General features: G+C 37.9%; 1 protein-coding gene and 1 non-coding gene across 2 annotated transcripts in view; one reads left to right on the top strand and one right to left on the bottom strand.

Annotated features, from left to right (window-relative positions):
* MANBA (mannosidase beta) overlaps positions 1–26,780 on the bottom strand; it is a 119,353-nt gene that overhangs the window by 30,049 nt on the left and 62,524 nt on the right. Inside the window, exons 9-12 of the mRNA XM_028507288.2 lie at positions 22,877–22,994; positions 21,527–21,613; positions 18,330–18,497; positions 7,850–8,068 (exon numbers count right to left, since the gene is read on the bottom strand). Coding sequence (XP_028363089.1) covers positions 7,850–8,068; positions 18,330–18,497; positions 21,527–21,613; positions 22,877–22,994 — 592 coding nt within the window. The remainder of the gene's footprint in view (positions 1–7,849; positions 8,069–18,329; positions 18,498–21,526; positions 21,614–22,876; positions 22,995–26,780) is intronic.
* LOC114493694 lies at positions 16,183–16,307 on the top strand. The gene has a single exon (XR_003684303.1). It is a non-coding gene; the product is annotated as a small nucleolar RNA SNORA38 (small nucleolar RNA).

Raw genomic sequence — 26,780 nt, 5'->3', positions numbered from 1 at the left:
GACATGGACTAAAGGGGGGAACGTGGGTGGGAGAGGGGGTACAGGGTGGAGGGGAGTGAAGGGGGAAATGGGACAACTGTAATAGCATAATCAATAAAATATATTTTAAAAAATTACATACTTATGGTTTTATAATAAAAAGGGGCATTATTTGTGCTAGACCCTATGTATTTTTCAAAACTGTTACCACCAGACAGTTTAGAGAACACAAATTACTCCTATTATTTATTTAAAATAGAGGTATTAGTATCAGTCATCTGTACCCACCTGAGATGCACATATCTTTACCAATAATGTTCCTTTTAAAAATTAGTCTTCCTTTTTAAAGTCTGGAAATTCACCTCTGGGCCTCTCAGCCCTCTCTCTCATCAGAAATCTGAATGTGTCCCATAATCAGTGAACCTAATCTTCTGTTATGTGGGAAACTTTCTACCTTCTGACAGCTGTGGTTTGGAAGTGTTGCAAATTTCAACTGTAACAATGTCACCAGAAGGAATCAGAAAGTGCCAGGTACGATTCTGACTGCTTTAAGAATGCTAACTAAATTAATCTTCATAACAATCTTATGAGTAGGCAGTGTTATCACCTCATTTTATAGATGAGAAAACCAACCACAGAAAGGTTAAATAACTTGCCCAAGATTCAAAGCTATTTGTGCAGTCTAATTCAAGCCTCTCCTTCTTTAAACCTAGATGAATCTGAACAAAATAAAACAAATCACATAGCCAGAATGACCTTGGTGAATGGTAACAATAGCTTACATCTTACGGGTTGTCACTGTGTGTCAAAAACTGTGCTAAGGCTTCAATGTTATTAATTAACTTAATCTTTACACACGATCTCATGCACACACACAGAGTCCCAAGAGGTTATTTACTACTATTAACCCCAATTTACCAATAAGAACATTGAAATTCAAAATGATTACCATATCTTGCCACATATAATGTGCTCTGGTGTATAACGTGCACCTACGTTTTTGACCTAAACTTTCAGGGAAAAAAATCTTTTGTTTTAATTTTTTACTTCAATTTTTTTATTTATATTTAGATACTTGGGTTTTTTATTATAAAGGAATTTTAGCATTTATTTTTTAACATATTATGGTACAAGAAACTTTATGTAACAAATAATTACAAAACACAAGAACAGATCCGAGGTATTTCAGATACTGCCCAGGTATAATGTGCATCCTTATTTTTCCCTCGAAACTTGGGCAAAAAAGTGCACGTTATACACAGCACAATAGAGTAAATAATTCTTCCAAGGCAATATAGCTAGGGTAGGGCAGTGCTAGGATTCAGGTCCAGATCTATTCCAAAGTCCAAGCTTTTAATCACTGTGCAAAATTGATAACTGCTCATTGAAAATGATTATTTTACATCCCACACTGGAGAGAGACTTTTTAAATATTTTTGTTGAACACACCAAAAAACCTCTACATAAAAAAGTAAAATTTTTATGTAAAGCTATTCTTTTGGTTTCTTTTATTTTCGTATTACTTATTGAAATCTTCAACTAATCTATGTCACTTGAAAAGGGGCAGTGACTAAATAAAGGATTCATAATGAATAGAACTTCTCTACATTTTTCCCTATTTTAAACTATTGTGATGCATACCTTTGAACATCATCAGACATAGTACAAAAACAAGACAATTCCGTTATTTTCAGGAGGTAAATAGAAATGGTTATACATTCACAAAAGACATTTAGCAATTTCTAAAACCTTTCTGAAATATAGTGAAAAGAGAGTCATCAGCTTTGGAGTCTGAGAGCAAGTTTGAATCCAGATATATTACTCACTACCTAGGAATATGGATAGAACTCTCACTCCCCAGTGCTTTGGTTCCCTTCTGGGCCTCAGTCAAAATGGAAAGAGGGTGGAATAGTGTCAAATAAAACAATGAGTTCTTGGTACACAGCATCTGCTTGGTAAATATTTTTGCTTCTTTCTTGCCTTCATTCCCATTCTTAACAGTTGTTGCTAGGAGGATACTGAACTCCTTCCTCCTTCACTTTGAAATACTAGCATTCCCAAAAGATCAGCCCCACAATATGAAACTAATAAAAAAGGGGGGTGCAAAACTAAGCTTATAACATAAATATTAAAGCTAAAAGTACAATACGACTTTGATATGTAGAAGCAAATATACTTCTGTTCAGGTGGTGAAATTGAGGAAGATTTTGAAATGGTTTTAAAACTTTGTGGTTGCTTTAAACAAGAGATAGTAGAGGGGGCCAAGAACTACATGATCATTTCAATAGATGAACAAAATGCATTAGACAACACCCAACACTTTTTCATGATATAAACACTCAACAAACTAGGAATAAAAGGGAACTGCCTCAACATGCTAAAGGGTATCTATGAAAAACTAACAGTTCATCATACTAAACAGTAAAAGAGTGAAAGCTTTCTCCATAAGGACAGAAAGGTGACAAGGATGGTTGATTTTACCACTTCTGTTCTTCATTCTACTGTAGGTCCTAGCCAGAGCAATTAGGCAAGAAAAGTAAATAAAAGACATCCAAATTGGAAAGGAAGAAACACTACTACCTCTATTTACAGATGACATGCTCTTTTATATAGAAATGCCTTTAAAAAATTAGAAAACTGTTAACATTAATAAATGAGTTCTACAAGGTTGTAAAACATAAATTCAATATACAAAATAATTTCTATCTTTATAACACTAGTAATGAACAATCTAAAAACTGTTAAAACAATTTCATTTAAAATAGGACCAAAAGGAATAAAATATTTAGGAATAAACTTGACTAAGGAAGTATAGGACATGTACACCAAAAACCAAAAAATTAAAGAAGATATCACATGCTCATAGATTAGAAGACAATATTGTTAGGATGGCAATACTTTGCAAACTGATCTACATATTCAACACAATCCCTATCAAAATCCCTGCTGGCTTTTCTGCAGAAACTGGTAAAGTGATCATAAAATTCATATGGAAATGCAAAAAACCTAGAACAGTTAAAACAATCTTGAACGAAGGACAAAGTTGGTGAATCCATACTTCCTGCTTTCAAAATTTACTACAAAGCTACAGTAATCATGACAGTGCACACAGGCATAAAACAGACATAACAAATCAAGGGAACAAAATTAAGAACCCAAAAATAAATCTTTTTAAAAAAGGGGTCAAGAGAATTCAATGAGGGAAGTAATAATGTTTTCAATAAATATTGTTCAGTCAACTGGGTATTCACCTGCAAAAGAATGAACCTGGACATCTACCTCACATCAAACAGAGCTATTAACTCAAGATAGATCATAGACCTAAATTTAAAAGCTAAAACTGGAACACAAAACTGAAGTAAACCTTTGTGATCCAGGTTAGGCATGGTTTCTTAGATACAACACAAAAAGGACAAGAAATAAGTGAGGAGATGGATAAGTAGGACTTCATCAGAATTAAAAATGCCTGTGCTTTCAATGATGCCATCAGTAAGTAGAAAGACAGCTCACAAATTGGGGGAAAACACTCACAAATTATATATCTGATAGAAACATATCCAGAATATATATATAGAGAGAGATTAATATATATCTCAATAATAAAAACACAAATAACCCAATTAAAAAATGGGCAAAAGATCTGAATATGTATTTCTCCAAGGAAGATATATAAATGAACACCAAGCACATGAAAACATGATCAATATGATTTGCCAAACAAATGCAAATTTCCTGTATATATAAATGTCCAAGGAAATGCAAAAAAAGGGAAATAACAAATATTGGCAAGAATGTGGAAAAACTGAAACCCTTCTACATTGTTGGTAAGAATGTAAAATGGTGGAACCACAATGGAATGCAGTTTGGTAGTTCCTTAGAATGATAAACATACAATTACCATATGACCTAGCAATTCCATCCTAGATATAAACTTAACAGATATTCACACAAAAACAGGTGTATAAATGGTCAGAACTCTGTTATTCATAATAGCAAAAAAGTGCAAATAACACAAATATACATCAAATGATAAACAGACAAACAAATTGTGCTATATCCATACAACAGAATATTATTCAGGAATAAAAAAGAGTGACATACTACACTGGCTGGTGTGGCTCAGTGTATTGAGCACTGGCCTGCAAACCAAAGGGTCACTGGTTCAATACCCAGTCAAGGCACGTGCCTAGGTTGCAGGCGAGGTACCCAGTAGGGGGCATGCGAGAGGCAAACACACATTGATGTTTCTCTCCCTCTTTCCTTCCCTTCCCCTATCTCTAAAAATAAATAAATAAGATCTTTTAAAAAGAGTGACATATTCCAAAACCTCTCCAACACTTGTTGTTTGTTGCTTTGTTTATGATGGCCATTCTGATCAGTGTGAAGTGGTATCTCACTGTGGTTTTAATTTGCATCTCTCTAATAACTATCGATACTGAACATCTTTTCATATGTCTCGGGACCCTCTGTATGTCCTCCTTGGAGAAATGTCTGTTCAAGTCCTTTGTCCATTTGCAGAAAGGAAGAAGGAGCTCCTACCCTTTGCGACAGCATGGATGGAACTGGAAAGCATTATGCTAAGCAAAATAAGCCAGGTGGTGAAAGACAAATACCATATGATCTCACCTTTAACAGGAACCTAATCAACAAAACAAACAAGCAAAGTGTAACCAAAGACACTGAAATTGAGAACAGGCTGACAGAGTGAGGAGGGGAGGGAATTTCAGGGGAAAAGAGTGAAGGGTTTGTTCCTACAAGTATAAAGGACACATGGACAATAACAAGGGGGGGGTGGAAATGGAAGGGAGGTGGGGAGGGTTGGGGGGTGGGCTAGGATGGGGGTAAAAGGCAGAAAATGTACTTGAACAATTAAAATAAAAATTAAAAATAAATGAAAAATGACACACTGGGGGAACTGATTGGGAGTAAAAAGGAAAAAACTGTATTTGAACAATGATTAAAAAAATTAATTTAAAAAAATGACATACTAATAAATTATACATGGATGAAACTTGAAAAATTTATGCTAAGTCAGTGAGCCAAGATGGAGGTATAGGTAGATATACTTTGCCTCCTCACACAACCAAAAGAAGGACAACAACAAATTTAAAAACACAAAAAAACAGAACTGCCAAAAAACTGAACTATATGGAAGTCCAACAACCAAGGGGTTAAAGAAGATACATTCATCCAGACTGGTAGAAGGGGTGGAGAGGACTTGCAGCAAGGTGGTGGCTGGGAGCCCAGACAAGTTGGCAGCTGGCAGAGTGGGCAGTCCCACATTTGCATGCGGTAAACCGGGAGGAACAACTAGTGAGTGAGACAGACCCCACAACACAGGGTTCCAGTGTGGGGAAATAAAGCCTCAAAGCCTCTGATTGAAAAAACCTGTGGGGGTTGCAGCAGGAGGAGAAATTCCCAGCCTCAAAGGAGAGTAAATTAGAGAGACCCATAGGGTTCTAGAATGTACACAAAACCACCCACCTGGAAATCAGCACCAGAAGGGCCCAATTTGCTTAAGAGTGGTGGAGGAAGTGACTGAAAGCCAGCTGAGAGCTGAGCAAGCTGCATGGTTCCCTCTCAGACCCATCCTCCACATACAGTGCCACAACCCAGCGACGTGGATTGTCCTGCCTTGGCAAATACCTAAGGTGCTGCCCCTTCCTATGCAACAGGCATGCTGAGATGAAAAAATATGGCCCAAATAAAAGAACAGATCAAAGCTCCTGAAAAAAATACAACAAAGTTATTAAGAAATAGCCAACCTATCAGATGCATAGTTCAAAACACTGGTAATCAGGATGCTCACAGAAATGGATGAGTATGGTTGCAAAATAGAGGAAGAAGTAATGTCTATGCAAAGTGAAATAAAGCAAAATGTACAGGGAACCAACAGTGACAGGAAGGAAACTGGGACGCAAATCAATGATTTGGACCAGAAGGAAGAAATAAACATTCAATCAGAACAGTATGAAAAAACAAGAATTCAAAAAAATGAGGTGAGGCTTAGGAACCTCCAGGACAACATTAAACATTCCAACATCCAAATCATTGGGGTGCCAGGAGAAAAGGAAGAGAAAAAAATTGAAAACTTATTTGAAAAAATTATGAAGGAGAACTTCCCTAATCTGGCAAAGGAAATAGACTTTCAGGAAGTCCAGAAAGCTCAGAGAGTCCCAAAGAAGTTGGACCCAAAGAGGAACACACCAAGGCACATCATTAAGTTACTCAAGATTAAAGATAAGGAGAGAATCTTCAAAGCAACAAGAGGAAAGGAGACAGCTACCTACAAAGGAGTTCCCATAAGGCTATCAGCTGATTTCCCAAAAGAAACCTTACAAGGAAGAAGGGGCTAGAAAGAAGTATTCCAAGTCATGAAAGGCAAGGACCTACATCCAAGGGTACTCTATCCAGGAAAGCTATCATTTAGAATGGAAGGGAGGATGAAGTGCTTCCCAGATAAGGTCAAGTTAAAGGAGTTCATCATCACCAAGCCCCCATTATATGAAATGTTAAAGGGACTTACCCAAGAAAACGAAGGTCAGAAATATGAACAGTACAATGACAACAAACTCACAACTAGCAACAACCAAAACTAAAAAAATAAAAACAAAAATGAGCTAAATGAACAAGTAGAACAGTAACAGATTCACAAAAATGGAGATCACATGGAAAGTTATCAGTGGGGAGCAGAAGTGGGGAAAATGGGGAAAAAGTTATAAGGAATAAGAAGCATAAATGGTAGGTACAAAATAGACAGGGGGAGGTTAAGAACATTACAGGAAATGGAGAAGCCAAAGAACTTATAGGTATGATCCATGGACATGAACTAAGGTGTGGGAATGCTGGTGGGAGTGGGGATACAGGGTGGAGGGGAATAAAGGGGAGAAAAAATGAGACAATTCTAATAGCATAATCAATAAAATATTTTTTAAAAATTATGCTGAGTGAAAGAAGCCAGTCTCAAATAATCATGTATTTCATTATTACAATTATATATATATGAAATCGGCAGAACAAGCAAATATATAGATATTCAAAGCAGATTAATAGTGCCTAGAGCTGGGGTGGGAGGGGCAGAGAAAGTGGGCAGTGACTGCTCCTGGGTGCAGAGTTTCTTTGGGGGTGATAAAAATGTTCTAAAACTAGATCATATTGATGGCGCACAGCTCTGGGGACATACTGAAAACCATTAAACTGCACATGTGAAATTGGTGCCTTATATGGTCACCGAATTACATTTCACTGCAGTTGTTTTAAAAAGAACACATACAATTCTAAAACTGAATCCATCTACGAAAGTTAATCATCAGGAACAGAAAAAGTGAAATGCCATACTGAAAATCAAATACACCAACATGAAGAAAAAGAAGGACGAAGAAGAGGAGGAATGAGACGAAGAGAGAAAAGAAATGAATGATGTGACGTGATAGCATTAGACAGACTTACCACATTCATTTCTCTTGCTGTAGTAAACTATCCCGTTGTGAATATCTGTAAATGATTTTTAAAAGTTGTAGGAAATACAGAAAGTGGCAAGTGAGAGTTATTTTCATGTGTAATAATATATCAGGTTTAAGCAGCTGTTGGCTCCCATTTAAATCGTGAGAGCTCCTGGAGGAACATAAATAAAGTAACATAGAAAAGGTATAATCCCTAAAATGATGACTATGAGAGTTTAACTCCCCAAAGGTTAAAGAAAAAAAGTTATATTCTATTATCTTCCTCCTAAAAATAATTTAAAATAACAGTTAGATTTCATTTGGTTTTTTGGAGGTAGTGAAAGAAGTACCTCCACAGTAGTGGTCATAGTCACGAATATGCCCACAGCCCACTGTTCTGAATCACTGTGAAATGGAGAGTGGCTTACCTTTTCTAATGTGCTGAAGGAAGGCCAGGACTGATATCCATATTCAGATGCGAATCGAGCTTTTGGGAAAATGTTCCAATTCCAGCAATCACTGGTATAGTCATAAAAATGTACGTCACCAAAATGCTTGTCATATGGGTTGGCAGAGAGCCAGCCTTCTGCAACAGATTTGGCTCCATTTGTAGGACTGGATGTGATAAAAGGACGAGTCTTGTCTCCCTGAGTTCAGAAACAAAATGGTTTAAAGGATAATATTTTCACCCAGTAAAGTACAGACAACTTCAAAAATACTATCAAGACCCAGAAATGGTGCACTGGGATGGGGGTAAAAGGCAGAAAACTGTACTTAAACAACAATCAAAATTAAAATTAAAAATAATAAAATAATAAATAAAAGACCCTGAAATGCCAGGTAGTCAAAGAAAAATAATAGAACCATTTACCTTCTTCCACATTAATCAACCACCAGCATCTTTCTGTTATTTGCCAATCCTTTATACCCTTTCATAATTAACATTTAGCTTATTCCTCACAGCACCTGTTCCTAATCTTTTTCAGCCATGTCTTGCTTCGACCTTACTTTCTACCATGATGGATAATGTCTAGTTCAGAATATCTCAACCTTGGCACTACTGACATTTTGGGCCTGGTAATTTTTTGTTTTGTGTATGTATGTTGGGGGCTACGGGTGTCCTGTTCATTCTAGAATGTTTAGTAGCATTCCTGGCCTCTACCCACTAGATGTCAGTAGTACCTACCCTTTCCCCCCAAAAAAGACATTGCCAAATGTCCTCTTGTCTCTTAGGGACAAAACTGCTTCCACTTGAAAAACACTGGTCTAGTGGTTAAAAATAGAGGCTACTGTGTCCTGGCCAGGGAGATCAGTTGGTTAGAGCATTGTCCCAATATACCAAGGTTGTGGGTTCAATCCCAGGTCAGGGCACATATAGGAAACAACAAATGCATGCAAAAGAATAGAGGCTATTGGGTCTGATAGACCAAAGTTTAAATCCCAAATCATAGCCTTAGTGTTTAGGAGAGGTACAATCCTCCATAGCCTTACCTGTGAAATGGGGATAACAGTGCCTCCTTCATAGGGCCATTGTAAAAGGTAAGGAGCTCATGTGTGGAAGAGATGGCTAAGTATCCACCAAAATTCCTGTCCCCATATCCATAATATATAGAGTTGTCCCTAGGAAGTGGCATCCTAGCCCCTATGGGGTAAGGTAACTTATTCTCATCCTCTTCCCCCATCACAGGACCTAGAGCTGGTGGAACTGGAAGCTGGAAGGAATCTGTCTCTCTGACAGGAGGGCAGCTGCCTGTCCCATCAGGAGCAGCCACTTTATCGAGTTAGTGAGTAAGAACTTCTGTTATGCAAACCACTGCAACTCTGTGGCTTATTTGCTACAGCAGCTAGCATAAAAGTACTTAATGCAGTGCCTAGCACCCAGGCAGAACTCAAAGCGTTTTAGTTATTATCATCTCAAAAGATGAACTCACTTCCTATTTCACTGAGAAGAATCATTCATTTAGCAAGTACGAGTGAAGTGTTTATTGTGTGTCAGGCATTTTGCAACACTGCAAAAGCAGAGAGATAATCTGTGATGTTGTCCAATAGTAACACGTGAAATCTCTTGGGAGCTCTGCTATGCGCCAAGCATGCAGTTCTTTCTATGGACTGGAGGCTCAGCAGGGAACAGGACGGACATCTGACTGACCTCTTAAAAGAGTAGATTGCAATCTAGTCATGAAACCAGATGCTGACCAAGGGTGGTAAGTGTGATGAATGTTTTGAAGGAAAAATACAGGGCTCTCTGAAAAAATAAAACATATTATAGAATGCCACTAAGGCCTCCCTGAGAAATAGATGATCAGAAAATAGTTTTCTCAAAGCAAGCAAAATATAACCAGAGACATTGAAATTAAGAACAATCTGACAGTGACCAGAGGGGAGGTGGGAGGAGATAATGGGGGGAAGGGCTTTCAGGAACCACTATAAAGGACACATGGACAAAACCAACAGGAGGAGGGGGGTGGGAGCAAGGGAGGGAGGGAAGTGGGTTTGGCTGGGGTGGTGGGGAGTGAAGGGGGGTAAATGCAGACAACTGTAATTATTTTATTGAACAACAATAAAATATTTTATTGAACAATTATTTTATTGAACAACAATAAAATAATTTTAAAAAGAAAATAGTATTCTCAACTTTTCTCTATTAGATTTTACTTTTTAGGGTGTTCCCATCCATTTTCTTTTTCTTGTTTCTCTTCTGTCATAGGAAAAAAAAAACAACCCTTACTCCTTTTCTTTGCCAGCTTCCCTGTCTGTCTTCTGGTCATCTCTTTATTTAACTCTGGCACTATAGCCAGTAAATTATCATTTACTCTTAAAAAATAAAATAAAATCTCCCTCTACTGCCATATTCCCTCAGCCTAAGGACTCCTCTCACCCTGATAAAGAACCCCCTTTATCCCCTGCACTCCAGCAGATTCCTACCACGCACTCATTCCTCAGCCCCTGACATTAAGTTCCTGATCACTCTACTTGACAGAAATTGGTTTGGGTTTGGGTTTGGTTTTTCAAAAACTGCCCGTGGACTTCTGCTTACCAAATAAAGCAAAATCCCACACTCTTCCCTCTCTGGTCAGTTACCTATTTACCACCCATTTTTTTTTAAATTGATTAATTTTAGAGAGACAGAGAGAGAAGATGGGAAAACAGGAGGAAAAGGGAGGAAGGGAGGGAGTGGGGGAGAGAGAGAGGGAGGGGAGAGGGAAACATCAATTTGTTGATCCACCTACCTATGCATTCATTGGTCGATTCTATGTGCCCCGACCAGGGATCAAACCTGCAACCTTGGTGTATCAGGAGGAGGCTCTAACCAACTGAACACCCAGCCAGGGTATTCTTTTTCCCACCCATTGTTTCTTAAGTTCCCTTTATCCTGGGGTTCTTATTCACTACTCTTTCACATTTTGGCTTCCTGAGACCTTTCTGATTCTTCCTTCTCCAGTTCTCCTCTTCTCAGATGACAGCACTCTTTCTTCAGCCTCTCCTTGTCTGCACCCTCTCCCAAAGCGTCCCTTCTCACCAAATGTCCACATTACTCTCAGACTATTTCACCTCCACACTCTACTCCCAATAACCATCTCCACACTTCCACCAGGCTGGCCCTGCCAGCATCTCAAATTCAACCTTTCAAAGCAGAATTCCTTACTTATTATTCACAAACTTACTTGATTATACTTCCTACCTTCAGTAAGGGTGCCCAACAAGAGCCTTCTTCAATTTCTCCCTCTCTCTCTTTACCTCCCACATTCAGTCACTGAATTTAAATATTTTTTCCATCACCTTATTTCCAGTCCCACTTCAGTATAGGTGGTGGACCCCACTACCTATACCAACGTGACCTTGAACAATTAATAAATCTTTGTAGCCCTCCAATGTCTTCATCTCTAAAATGAAGATTATATTACTTACATTCCAGGATGGTTGTAAAAATTAAATAAATAAATTCTATAAAGCACTTATCTTATTGCTATATTATAATAACATTAATTAATATGATAGTCATAATTAATATATCAATATCTAGCATCTATTATTCTCAATAGCTGAGAATTCCTGGTTTTTATCACTGGCTTCCTCACCTAGAATCTCTCACCTCTTTAATTCTTTGCTAGAAAAGATACCTTTCAGAATGGATCAGATAAAGTTCCTCCTCTCCTCCAGAATGTCCACTAGCTTCCTACTATCTACTGAATAAAGCCTAACCCCATAACATTCAAAGTTTTTTGAAGATTTGTTTTCAAGCTGCCTTTTCCATATTTGACTTTCCAACACTAAACCAGGAGTTCTTTGCTTCAAACACTGTGCACTGCGTGCTGCTCCCCACACACTTTCACAACTTTTACCTTTATGCACCTTGTTTTTAAGACCTAAAATATCTGCTGAATAAGCCTTTGCCTCGAATTCTACTCCACCTTTAAGGGTTGGTTTGAATCTCACCTTTTACTTAAAAGTCTTCCTACATCCTTCCATTTAAAAATAATGGTTCCTCCACTTAGTTCCCACCATCTGAACCTCCGTTTCTCATAGCGCTGCTTTCACTCGGCCTTGTCGTTCTTCCCATGTTTCCTCTAAGAGCAGACTACAAGCCCATGAGGAAAATAGTTTCCTCGCAGCATTGGGAATGAGGCTTTGTTACTAGTTATTGGTACTCAGCAGATGTTGGTTGAATTTAAAACATTAAAAAGCATGGTAAGATTGTGGTATTCTTCAATTTTAAACAATATTCCTTTATAATGGCTTTGAAGGAAAAATAGAGAAGGCTGACCAATCAGGCTTAATCAATCAAGCTTGAGTAACTCCTCTCCATTCCTCCAGACTCTTGAACAATCTGGTAACGTGAGCCAGCCAGTAAAATTACTAAGAGTCTCTCCCTAAAAATTTCCACCCCAGGTGATGAACGATGATTTCTTTCCACTGTTTTATCATTTCCTCCTGAGGTCTGATGTTTAGTCTATCTCACAGATGACTTCTTTCTAGGTCATAACCTTAAATGCTTATTCAGACCAAAAGACACCATAAGATAAGGCAAGAGAATGACTGTATTTTTAAAAGTATGATGTACAATAGGAAACTAATTATTGTAATTAGTGTGTGGATAGGTCCAATTATGATCCTTTTCCTTAACTGCCTGATGCTTTGATAGAAATAACAACAGTAATGACTATATAGCACTTAATCCTGTCCATCTTCAAACAAGAAATTGGCAAACATCCTTTATTGTTCAGATAATCATTTTAAAATACATAAATCCCTTATGAGGAAGGCATCATATTTCCAATTCAAAGGTGGAGACAAAGTGGCACATAGAAGCTAATATTTTCAAGTTCAAGAATGTAGTGCTAATACTAGAGATTAAAGTTCGTAACTATCTGAAGATCTATCTATCTTGTGTAGTAAAGCCAGCAAAGGATGGTAATGATGACTAGCATTAATCAAAAGTCTACTGTGTGCCAGAATCTATGTAATGCACCTTCCATTCATTATCTCACTTAATCCACATAATAATTCTTAAGAGTGACTCCCTTTTGTTAACTCAGTTTTATAGACAGGAGAGTGGAGATTCAGTGACTTGCCCAAGATTACATAGGCATGTAGTGGCCAGCCAGGACTTAGGAGTCATAACCACTTAATAATGAAGCTATGAGATGCAAATCCTCAGATATGAAAACCCATTTCCTAAATCCACCAGCTAAGAGAAACATAATGCTGTCAGTTTAAAAACTGTAAAATAAATATTCTATGAACATTAATTAAAGCTTAAACCACCACAGTTTATGAATAGAAAAATTCTTTATGACACATGACTTAGCATATCAGATAACCTAAAAATTTAAACATATGTTTTCCAGCTATTCTCACTAAAGTTTCTTCACATAAATAGAATAACACCATAAACTGGGCATATTTGGTTACCAGAGTCACATAGCATTCTTTTAAATATACCTGTTTCAAATTACTTTAGGATATAGCAAATATTTGAAACATCTAAATACAGATAAAAATTGTAAATACAGTCACATTATTAAATCACATGTCAAACATTCAAGTTTTTAAAAAGTTAAACTTTTGAAGGCATTACTTCAAAAACAAGCAAAAATGCTGCTTCCTTTCCCTGAAAACAAAAGGAAAAAAAAGGCCAGCTTGTATTAAGGTACAATGTGCATGCATGTAGTGAATACCAGAACACTATGCACATTAAGCAAAGAGTGGTGCAAAGGGAACCACTCTAAGCAGAGTTGGAAACCAGCTCTCTCCTCTACCTTTGCCCCTTATATTGCATACCAACAGATTTATATATTATATATAGCAAATTCTACTTTAGCATTTACTTACAGAATTTTACTTTTAAACAAATTTTTTTATGTTTCAATTACAGTTGACTTACAATATTATATTAGTTTCAGGTATACCACATAGTGATTAGATATTTATATAACTTACAAAGTGATCATCCTGGTAAGTCTAATAACCCATCTGACACCACACATACTTATTATAATATCATTGATTGCATTCCCTACATTGTATTTTATATCCCCATGACTGTTCTTTTTCTAAAAATTTATTTATTTATTTATTTATTTATTTATTATTAGAGAAAGGGGAATGGAGGGAGAAACAGAGAGAGAGAAACATCGATGTGTGAGAGACTGCATCTATTGGCTGCCTCTCACACGCCCCCAGTTGGGGACCTGGCCCAAAACCCAAGCATGTGCCCTGACTGGGAATTGAACTGGCAACCCTTCGGATTGCAGGCCAGCACTCAATCCACTGAGCCACACCAGCCAGGGTCCCATGACTGTTCTTATAACTGGCAATTTGTGCACCTTAATCCCTTCCTTTTTTATTCATCTCTTCAACCATCTCCCATCTGGCAACCATCAAAATGTTCTCTGTACTGATGAGTATTTCTGTTTTGTTTAATTTGTATTTTACATTCCACATATAAGTAAAATGATAAGGTATTTGTCTACCTCTGTCTGACTTATTTCACTTAGCACGATATCCTCTAGGTCCACCCATGTTGCAAATGGCAAGGTTTTACTCTTTTAATGGTAGAGTAATATTCCATTGTATATATGTACCACATCTTCTTTATCTATTCATGTATTGATGGATACTTAAGTTGCTCCATATCTTGACATTGCAAACACTATTGCGTTAAACATAGGAGTGCATCATCTTTTTTAATTAGTGTTTTGGTTTCCTTTGTATAAATACTTAGAATTGCTGGGTCTTTCTTCATCTCCTGTTAGAGCCTTTGTTTTAAGTCTATTTTTTTCTGATGTATGTATTGCTACTCCAACTTTTGTCTCATTTTCATTTGCCTGAAATATCTTTTTCCATGCCTTTATTTTCATTCTGTGTGTATCTTTTGACCTGAAGTGGGTCTCTTATAGACAGCATATACATAGGTCTTGTTTTCTTATCCATCCAGCCACCTTGTGTTTTTAATTGGAGATTTACTCCATTTACATTTAAAGCAATTACTGATGGGTATGTAGTTATTGCCACTTCATTATTAATATTTTTTCTCCTCCTTCTCTTTCTCCTTCTCCTTCTTCTTCTACAAGACCCCTTAATGATTATTCTAATACTGGTGATGATAAACTCCTTTAGCTTTTTCTTGTCTGGGAAGCACTTTATCTGTCTTTTGATTCTAAATGATAGCTTTCCTGGGTAGAGTAATCTTGGTTGTAGGTCCTTGCTTGTCAATCCTTTATAACCTGCAAAGTTTCTGTTGAGAAATCAGCTGACAGTCTTATGGGAGCTCCCTTGTAGGTAACTAACTGCTTTTTTCTTGCTGTTTTTAAGGTTCTCTCTTTGTCTTTAATCATTGCCAATTTAATTATGCTGTATCAGGGTGGACCTCTTCAGTTTATCTTGCTTGGGACTCTCAGTGCTTCCTGGACTTCTGTGTCTATTTCCTTCACTAAATTTGGGAAGTCTTCCATCATTACTTCTTCAAAGAGGTTTTCAATTCCTTGCCATTTGTGATACTATAGATGGACCTTGAGAGCATTATGCTAAGTAAAATAAATCAGACAGAAAAAGACAAATACCATATGATCTCATTTATATGTGGAATCTTAAAAAAAACAAGCTCATAGATATAGAGAACAGATTGGTGGTTGCCAGAAGTGAGGGGTATAGGGGTGAGAAAAATGGGTGAAAGAAGTTTTTAAAAAAGTAAAAAGACTCTCTAGTGCCCTCTTATGAAAATAAGGAAAAGGAAAAGGAGAAGAAGAAGAGGAGGAGGAGGAAGAGGTAAAAGAGGAAAAGGAAGAAGAAGAAAAGATATACCTATAATATCTGTAGCAAAGTTAAGTCAGCTGTGTCCCTTATTTTCCCTGCCTATGGAAATCTTCTGGCTGGGGTATTTGCTTCCAGGGGTAACTGAAGACATCACAATAGATGCATATATACACAAAGTACATAGAAACACATGCACAGGAAAGGGAGTGACTTCCACACCCAAACATTCCTTTCATTGACAATCCTGCGGTCTCAGTCTACACAGATGATCCCAGCTAACATACTATAAATGACAGCATGTCTCCTTACACAGGAACTTTTAAATTCTGGAAGAAATGCTATATTCCTAGAAAGCACTAACGTTCATAGTTCCAGAAGTTGTAAACCCAAATTGGATAATAACCATAAGAGAAATTAAATATATGGGGAAGGAATGTATTCCCCCCAAAAGATATTGGGCCCTGTTTTATGGGTGAACTTGTCTCAACAAAACTGATAATCTTTATTTTACTTAAATTGTCCCTATGCACTTATTTTTGGACACACAAATTGGAGGCAAAGAAATGCAGACTTGGAGAAGTCTGGGGCCACCTTGCTTCCTGCAGGCTCAAGATCAACCATGCCACATAGAGAAACTTAAAAAAATTATAAATAAATAAATAAGTTGTTCCTACACATTTAAAAAACCTAATTCATCCTGTGAGGTGAGTACAAACACATACACACATACAAAATGCTACAAGCTGAGTTCTATGGGCCAACTGTCTTACCAACAATTATGTATCAGTAACATTTTAAATATGGAATGAGACCCAAAATCCAATTCTTCTATTACCACAGCCCCCTCTTCTTTCTTTGTGAGCATCATATACTCTACTTTACTCAATTTAGAAAGAAAATTGGTTCCTCTAGGCATTTGAGTTTACAGTGCTTACCAGAGGCCAATTTCACTTGTGACTATGAATTTTTAATTCTAATTAAAATATGAGAAAATCAAGTCTGGCATAGAGTAAAAGAATAAAAACATATTAACTATATAAAGCTTTTACTAGGAGCAGATTATCATTAGAAAATTAATTCACAGAATTCACTATCTTAATATGCTTTTAAAATTGGATGGATATGTGCAGAAAAATGAAGCTAGACCACCTTCTTACACCACACACAAGAATACTCAAAATGGATTAAAGATTTAATATTAGACTCAAAAGCACAAAAATCCTAGAAGAAAACATAGGCAGTAAAATTTCAGACAGTGCTCATGGCAATATTTTACCTGACATATCTCCCCAGGCAAGAGAAACAAAAGAAGAAATAAACAAATGGGACTATATCAAGCTTAAAAGGTTTTGCACAGCAAAGGAAAACAACAAAATAAAAAGACAACCCTTAGAATGAGAGAACATATTCCCCAATACATCTGATTAAGGATTAATATCCAAAAATTGTAAAGAACTTACAAAACTCAACACCAAAATAATAAACAATCTAATTAAAAAGTGGGCAAAGGACCTGAATAGACACTTCTCCAAAAAGAACATACAGATGGCCAACAGACATATGAAAAGATGCTCAACACCACTAATCATCAGAGAAATGCAAATTAAAACCATGAGATATCATCTCACATCTCTCAGAATGACTATCATCAATAAATCACCAAACAACATGTGCTGGCAAAGATGTGGAGAAAGGAGAGCCCTTTTGCACTGTTGATGGGAATGTAGATTGGTGTAGCCCCTGTGGAAAGCAGTATGGCAATACCTCAAAAAGTTAAAAATGGATCTGCCTTTTGACTCAGCAATCCCACTTCTGGGAATATATCCGAAGGGACCCAAAGCACTAATCTAAAAGAACATAAGCACCTCTATGTTCATAGCAGCATTATTTACAATTACCAAGATATGGAAGCAGCCCAAGTGTCCATCAGTAGATGACTGGATAAAACAACTATGGGACATGTACACAGTGGAATAATACTTGGGCATAAAAAAGAAGAAAATGTTACCCTTTGCAACAGCATGGATGCTAAGTGAAATAAGCCAGTCAGAGAAAGACAAATACATGATTTCACTCATGTGTGGAATCTAATGAACAAACTGAACTAACAAGCAAAATGGAGGCAGACTCACAGACAGAAAGCAGGCTGACAGCTAAGGTGGGGGGAGTGTGGAGGGGGCAATTAGAGGATGGAAGGATTGAGCAAAAAGGAAAAAGGACTCATGGACATGGGCAACAGTGTAGTGATTGTGTGGAGAGGGAGTCATAAGGGGGCTAAATGGTAATGGAAAAAATACAATAAAAATTTTTAAAAATAAAACAAGTGACACATCGATATATCATCTAATAGACAGAATTACAACCTTTGGGAACCCATGGATGGGCTCCGAAGTGTCTGTGACAAGCTGCAATTGTAAGCACAATATTGGTGCATGTGTGGTGAGTTTCACAGGTATGTCAATCCTTAAAGAAGTCCAAACCCACAAATCCTTTCACAGGCTGCAGCACTACAATGGATTACTCTGCATTAAAATGATATTGTTGAAGGTTGCCCTAAAATAAAGGGCATAAAAATATACTACACCAATACTCAAACTGATCCATTTTTAAAACAGGTTCTGAAATTCTACTGCATTAGAAACCATTACTTACTGCCAAGATGACCTCTCGAATGTTTTTCACATACAGTTTCACATAATCTTTGATATAGGTGTGCAGGTGTTGGAAGTCTATGCTGTACCAGTTCATCATCAGAGCTGCTTCATTTTCATTATTCCCACTCCAGATGATGATGGAGGGATGAGATTTCAGTCTCCTGATCTAAAGTTTAAGAAAACATAAAATAATTTGCAAATGCTCAACATAAAAAAACTCAGAATTATAATATTCATAAAATTATAACCATTGAATTTCTTCACATAAGTTTTTTTGTGCCAAAAAAAACATTAGAAAATGGCTAGTAATTTTACCTGTGGAAATACATTTTAAGAAATCTCTGAGATTCCTTTTATCTAGATTTTATAAATACCAATATGATAGGGCTTGTCTTCCCTGCTGTATAAAAACTGAAGAAAATATGATCCCTTTTATTAGACAAGAAAAACAAATCAACCTCACCTTGATCTGACTCACACCAAGGTTCTAAGAAACACGGAATGCAGGAGATATAACGTTACATTATAGGGGTTAGTTGTCTCAAGAGCAAGCTGGAGCTTGTGTGAAGAAACAAATGAGGCAGAACAAACACTTCCGCTGAAAGTGTTCCCCACACAGCCTCCACCATGTCAAAGAACCATACGGACTAGAGAGGGTTTTACAAAGCGAGTGAGTACCAGAGACTCTGGAAGTTAAACACAAATGTATGGAATAGTCTAAAGAAGAAAACAATTAGGGCATCAAGAGGGTGTTACCTGAAATAAGTATCAATGTCATGTAAAAGGAAGTCAACTAAGACTAAATTAATGAATCTATCTAAAACCCTGCCAGTCTTAAGAACTGAAGTCAGCATGACCTTGGCTCACTGTGGGCCGGCCCTCCATAAAGCTGAAAGGACCCAGTTCTCTGACACACTGGGGGATGTACCAAACAGAAGAAGGCAATGAACAACAGAGTGAGTCAATGGTCTAGAAAAATTCTTTTGGAACTTGTCTTAGCAATATAACCTCAGTGGTATTTATAGCTTCTCTTTCCCTGTACTGGATGATTACAGTGATGGGTCCCAGCTGATGTGTCTACTGTGGTCTCTATTCAAGATACTAGGCAATACATTCATGATATAGAAATGCATTAAGGATTAAAGAGATACATTTCACTTTAAAAAGGTGAACATTATACCCCCCTGGCTGGCGTAGCTCAGTGGATTGAGCACGGGCTGCAAACCAAAGCATCACAGGTTTGATTCCCAGTCAGGGCACATGCTTGGGTTGCAGGCCATGACCCCCAGCAACCGCACATTGATGTTTCTCTCTCTCTCTCTCTTTCTCCCTCCCTTCCCTCTCTAAACATAAATAAAATGTTTAAAAAAAAAGGTGAAAATTTGTGTTTTTCCAAAGTAGCCTCTTAAATAGTATCTCCTTTATTTGCCTCTATGTACCCCCAGGTGAGAGAGGGCTGCTACCACGGTGACTGGTGCATTTGTGGTACTGATAAAAACACAAACACAAATCCTGAAGAGGCAAAACTTTCAGTGACTCTGCAACACCCTTCAGACTGACCTAGAATTTTATGGTAAGCTTTACTTTAAAATGTTAACAAAGTCTGCATAAAAAGCTCTCCTCTTTAATAATAAATAAAAGAATTCAAAGCACATAGATATCCTATTTTAATTATACGCATGAAAGAAAATTAAAAATAAAACTGAAATGTTTGCAACCTACTAACTATGATTAGCACTTTAAAAGTTACTCATTTATCCATCCATCTACCTGATGAAGAATCCAGCCAGGGAGTGGGGATACAGAGGGAAGCAAGGCCCAAGCTCAGGTGGATTATAACCTTGTAGGGGTGACAAAACCCGAATAAGCAATTCAAAGGGGCTTGTGTCACAAAAAGCAAATGACCTGATTTAGATTTGCAGATTTAGAAAGGTTTTTCCCAGAGAAAGCCATGCTCAAGGAAAGAGGGGCAAAAGGGAATGAGTGATGAGGTCCCCAAGGGACTGTGATGGGGACGGTGTTCTGGGGCAGACGGCACGGGGAGATGGTGCTGGATGCGGTGGAGAGGCAGGCAGGGCAGGAGAGGCTCTGCCGGGGGTCTTTAACTTTATCCGGAGGACTTTGAGCAAGGGGTGATTCCATTTGCACTTTTTAAACGTTTAAAAAAAATAAAACACAGATAAAGAAAATAAATTATGGCATAGTAAATTATTAAAGGCAATCAGTCTGTAACCACCACCAAGACCAAGAAAGAAAACTTTACCAACCACCCTAGAAGCCCTCACGGGCCCCTCTTGCCAATCAGGCCGCTCCTCCTTTTGAAGTAACCACTATCTTGAGTGTTAGAGTAATCCTTGCATTTCTTTTGGTTTTTCATGCAACTACACCTCCACTGTAATTAAAACCTCATGTACTACAACACACTTGATGGATTTCAATCCACCGACATTCTTATCTTTATCGAACCTCAAATTGTCCCACTTTTGGTTGGTCAGACTCTCATCAAAGTTCTTTTGGCATATTTATTATGGCTTCCTTGCTATCTGTGTGTCAAAATATTCCAGGATAATCTATTGGTATATTTCCTGTGCCAGACCTGACTAAAATCAGCCATTTCTCTGAGAAGCCCTTCTCTTAATTAGAAATATTATTTCATGTAAGGATGCTCAGTATTACTAGTTGTTCATTGTTTCTAGGCCTTTTCAGTGGATGGAGCTAGGATATAATCACTTCCTTGCATTTGCAGACCTGTAAACATAAATGTAAGTGTGTATATGTGGAATACAAAAGAAATCAAAAGTGAAGAATCACTTAAAATTTTTTGGCCTATGAAATTCAGACTGTCATTGCCAATCATTAAAAACTAGGAAAAGCGAGTTCGGGGAAGGTAATATAAGTTTGGTTTGGACATGTTACATTTGGGATGACTATTAAACCTCCAAGTTGAGACACTGGTTGGCAGCGGGATACATGCATCAGGAATTCAGCAGAGAAGTCAGGACAGCTGATAAATCTGAGAGTCATAAGGTGATAAAGCTGTGAGACTGAATGGAATCACCTAGAAAGTCAATTACCTGACTGTGATTTTTCATGGGATTCAGTAAAGAGAACAACAAAAAGAACCATGAGAGGTTTAACAAAAAGCAAAACTAAAATGTAAGCATTTTCCTTCTTCTTGGAATGGTAACAACATACCTGGTGAGCAACTTCTGTTCTCACTGAATCCATGAAATCCTGATCCGTTGGATAAAGGGCACAGGCAAACATAAAATCCTGCCATACCTAGCAAATCAAATAAAAGGCAATAAAGCACGTCCACAGATTTTATCACACAGAAAGAAATTCTTCACTCTGGACCATGAGGATTATCTTTCACACAAAACTACGTTGGCCTGAGGAGTGTGGCCATTTGAGCACTACTATGGGCAAGACACTGGGAAAGGCACTGAGGGACCCCACGACTTTTCAGAACTGCGCAGAACTGCAGAGAAACCTGAGAAGAGAAAAATGTGAGGTAGGCAGGAAAGAGAGAAAAGGAGAATTTGATAATGAAAGTGTGTTGAGGGGGATATAAAATTCAAAATGAAGCTCCCGCTCCACCCAGTCCTACCTCACTCCTAATTCACTCTAATTTTCACTGGGAATTTGGTACTGAGAGATGGACCAGACTATTAAGAAACATAAGTTGTTTATGAGGAATTCAGTTTTCACGGCCCCCAAAATTACTACATGGACATTTTAGTACTGAAACCACATTAGCTCATTCCTAGGCAGGCTGTCATTAACACCGTGGTCAAGAACACGGCCCCAAGTCAGTGGGCCTGAGTCGTAGCCGGGATTCCACCACAGCCCCACGGACTGAGTATGGGTGAGTTATTCAACCTCTTCCCAGGTCAGTTTCCTCATCTGTAAAATGGGTACATAGAACAACAACGACTACCCCATAGCATGGGCATGAAGATAAAATGAAATAATAGAGGCAGAACAGTGAGCACAATGCCTGGCACTCAACGAATATTACAGAAACCTGTCACATCATCATGACCATCAGCATTATTGATATTTTCATAAGTACTATTCTTTTATGGAGAGTTTTGTATTTTATAACTGTAATACTAGAACTAAAAATAAACTTCCTTTGCTTAACCCTCACTAACACAAAACATGTTGGAAGGACTTAAAAACATTAAGCACACCTTTACTTTATTTAATTGTATTATTTTATCTCTCTCTAGGGCTTGTTAGTCTCAAAGTTAAAATTTTTAAATATTTTCTTTTTTATGCACACTCTCATATTACAAAGAAAATACAGATAGCTATACACTTACATATAACTACTATAGAGAATGTCTATGAGTTAAAAATAATAAAATAATAATGATATTCACTATCAACTATAGCTCTAGATTCTTAAGATGCCATTTATTCTTTTGCAAAAAAATGGGACATCATTCCTGACTCTGAGAAAAAAAGGAATAAGCAATATCGCCCTCTCAGAACACATACAGTAACACATTACAGAATAAAATGCTGTCAATTACTCACCATTATTCCGAGTTCATCACAGAGCTCATAGAATTCATCACGCTCATAAATCCCTCCTCCCCACACCCGAAGCACATTCATGTTAGCATCCACAGCAGACTGCAAAAGGGTGGCTAACCTGCAGAGGAGTTTTAAAACCAAATACTATTTTAAAAATTTGGGGGTATTAAAAAAGATTTAAAAAGATATTGTAATTGATAAACACATTTAAAATCTCTGTTAGAAAAACACATTTTAAAGTTATGATGGTTTCGATAGAATGCTAAGAGACAAAATTATATACAGATTAACCATAAGTACATAAAATAAATGAACTCAGAAAAATTATGAATGATATTTTCCCTGCTTTCTAAATTTTCAACAATGTTATTATGCTGTTTTTAAAACTGAACTTTGTCTTAAAGTTATTCCTGTAGAAAAATATAGTTGTAAACATTGGAAAAGTATGTGGTAATGTTATATAACCATTTCAAACTGTAAGACCAAAATCGAAATCTGAATATTAGTACCTAGCTAGCTTACTCTTACCTCCTTTTTTATAATTCCTCTAGTCCAACAGTTCTTTCTCTAGGAAACTTCTTTTATATTTGTCCAATTCCTATTCACATTACCCTCTAGAAAGTCTACAAATTCACAGCCACTTTGAGAGCATGCACCCTCCATCTCCAGAGCAGTGCCCAGAAAGGAACAAAAAGACCAATAACAGGCTTCCGGGGGACACGGAGTATCGTGCTCTCAAAAAGGGGCCCATGGGCAGGTTTACTAATTGGCCCAGCTGTGCTGAACAGCTGCCACCAAAACCAGTCAGAAGAGGAGAGGGCCATTTAAAAAGAGAAACAGCTAATTATCTATGCCTATGTCTGGAGAATAATTTCATTTTAATATGAAATTCAAAAACAATATACACATTTTGAGGTAAAAGGAAATTAATACAAGCTTGGGCAAAATTAGAGTTTAGTAACCAAACACATGTAAATTTAAAACATCAAATAATATACTATAATGCATATTTATACATTTGTAAACAAGTTAAATGTGTTTATTTTCATTTCGCAAGGTTTATCTTTACTATCACAGAGATAATAGTTTATAAACCCGATTAAAAAAACATTATTTTCTTATATTGTTCTATTTTCAAAGCTTCAAAACATTATTTTAACTTTTTTTCTAGATCTACAAATTTTTTTATTTTAGTTGCTTTTATTAAGGTAAAAATAAAGAAATATGCAAATACATTAGCATGAAGAGGTAAACATGGGTTTTCATTTTTTTAAAACATGAACAAAAATATTTAAGGTATTCTTTGAAAAACTGGAAGGAAAACCCAAATGCAATCGTCTTTTTTTTTCCCAGGGACTAACTATCCAAAATGTGCATTAGTCATGGTCTTATTCCTCCAGAGAAAATACATAAGAGTTTTCTAAAATTTAGATAGTTTCTTCCAGTCAAGAGGGGGGCATAGGTAAACATGGCTCACCTCCTCACAACCATGTCAAAATTACAACCAAAACATAGACCAACCATCACTCAGAACTGTTAGAAATGAACTATAAGCCTGAGAACTACAGAATTAAAGAAACCACATCCATCCAGACTGGTAGGAGGGGCAGAGATGCAGAGTGGGCTGGTCCCATATCCACATCTGGTGGATAAAAATTTGGGAGGGATACCTCGGGAACAAAGAGTCCCAGCCACATACCAGGCCACCAAGCCCAGCGTTCCAGTGCCAGAAAGGTAAGTCCATATAACTCTGGCTGCAAAAACCAGCAAGAATTGAGTCGGTGGAAGAAACTTCTAGAGTCCCAACCAGTTCCTCTTAAAGAACCCATACACGGACTTACTCCAACTCACTCCCTCTAAGCTCCAGCACCAAGGTAGCAGCTTGAAAGGCAACAGTGGCATGCAGGGAGACACTGAAGTGTCTGGCATTCATGCAGGAGCTAGGGACAGCTTTCTCCCAGAGAGAAAATTAGGCAGAGGTTGTTGTCCCTTTTCTGAATCCTCCCCACACAGAGCCATAGAGCCAGAAGGCTAAGTGCCATATCTGAGACTCTGTCCCACCCAACTTACAGGCCCACCCAAGCTGCTTTTCTTTTCTTTTTTTTTTTAATATATTTTATTGATTATGCTATTACAGTTGTCCCACTTCCCCCTTCACTCCCCTCCACCCTGTGCCCCCTCTCCCACCCACATTCCCCACTTTTAGTCCATGTCCATGTGTCATACTTATGAGTTCTTTAGCTTCTACATTTCCCGTACTATTCTTGCCCTCCCCCTACCTATTTTCAACCTACATTCTATGCTACTTATTCTCTATACCTTTTCCCCCTCTCTCCTCCTCCCACCCCTACTGCTAGCCCCCCCTTGTGCCCTCTATTTCTGTGGTTCTGTTCCTATTTTAGTTGTTTACTTAGTTTCTTTTGGTTTTGCTTTAGGTGTGGTTGTTAATAATTGTGAGTTTGCTGCCCTTTTACTATACATGTCTTTTCTTTATCTTCTTTTCTTAGATAAGTCCCTTTAGCATTTCATAAAGTAAGGGCTTGGTGATGATGAACTCCTTTAACTTGAACTTATCTGAGAAGCACTTTATCTGCTCTTCCATTCTAAATGAGAGCTTTGCTGGATAGAGCAATCTGGGATATAGGTCCTTGTCTTTCATGACTTGGAATATTTCTTTCCAGCCCCTTCTTGCCTGTAAGGTCTCTTTGGAGAAATCAGCTGACAGTCTGATGGGAACTCCTTTGTAGGTGACTGTCCCCTTATCTCTTGCTGCTTCTAGGATTCTCTCCTTCGTTTTTACCTTGGCTAATGTAATGATGATGTGCCTTGGTGTGTTTCTTCTTGGGTCCAACTTCTTTGGGGCTCTCTGCGCTCCTTGGATTTCTTGGAAGACTGTTCCCTTTGCCAGTTTGGGGAAGTTCTCCTTTATTATTTGTTCAAATAACTTTTCCACTTGTTGGTCCTCCCCTTCTGGTACCCCTATAATTCGGATGTTGGAACGTTTAAAGGTGTCCTCGATGGTCTTAAGCTTTTCTTCGATTTTTTGAATTCTTATTTCATCATGCTCTCCTGCTTGGTTGATTCTATCTTCCTTCTGGTCCACTGTGTTGTTTTGAAACTCAGATTCCTTCCTTTCACAATTGGCTCTCCTCCGTGTGTCTTCCTGCATCCCTTTTATGGTAATCTGAATTTTTTCATGTAATTTGGATCCAAAAATCAACCAGTTCCGTGAGCTTCCTGATCACCAGTGTTTTGAACTGTGCATCTGATAGATTGGCTATTTCTTGGTCACTCAAAAGGATGAGTCCTGGGGGACTGATCTGTTCTGCTGGAAACATATCTTATGTCTTTCCCTGTCTCTCCTATTATTTTACTTATTTATTTATTTTTTCTCTGGTGTGGTCACTCTTGTTACGGTGGGGGGGCGGAGCCTTAGGTGTTCACCAGGGCTGGGCGCCCCAGTCGCTAGCTTGTGACGTTATATGTGGGGGCAGGGGCGGGAGCGGGGACAGGAGGGATCAATGGCGACCCTTCCGTTCTCCTGGAGTCAGACACTTCCCTGGGCTTCTGGGCCGTGAGCTCTGCCCTGGTCCACAATCGCTGCCCCACTGATTCCTCCAGCCGCTGCTGCGTACTCAGGGATCACCACTACAGCGCTGCGCTCTTGCGTCCCGGATTGCTGTCGCTCCGATTTTGTGCCAAATTTCCCCCGACCTACATGCGCCTGCGACCCGCGCCAGCCCCACGCCCGCTTGCTCAGCTCATTGTCCCCTACCAGTCTGGATGTATGGGTCTACTTCAACTTCTTGGCTGTCCAACTTCCATTTAGATAAATCCTCTGACAGTTCTGATATTATGACTGCAAATCATTGTTGTAAATTATTGTAGTTCTGTTCTTGGTTGT

The sequence above is a fragment of the Phyllostomus discolor genome, chromosome 1 (assembly GCF_004126475.2).
Source record: "Phyllostomus discolor isolate MPI-MPIP mPhyDis1 chromosome 1, mPhyDis1.pri.v3, whole genome shotgun sequence".
Taxonomy (NCBI): domain Eukaryota; kingdom Metazoa; phylum Chordata; class Mammalia; order Chiroptera; family Phyllostomidae; genus Phyllostomus; species Phyllostomus discolor.
The sequence above is the reverse complement of the archived record's forward strand: the minus strand, read 5'-3'. Positions and strand labels throughout refer to the sequence as shown.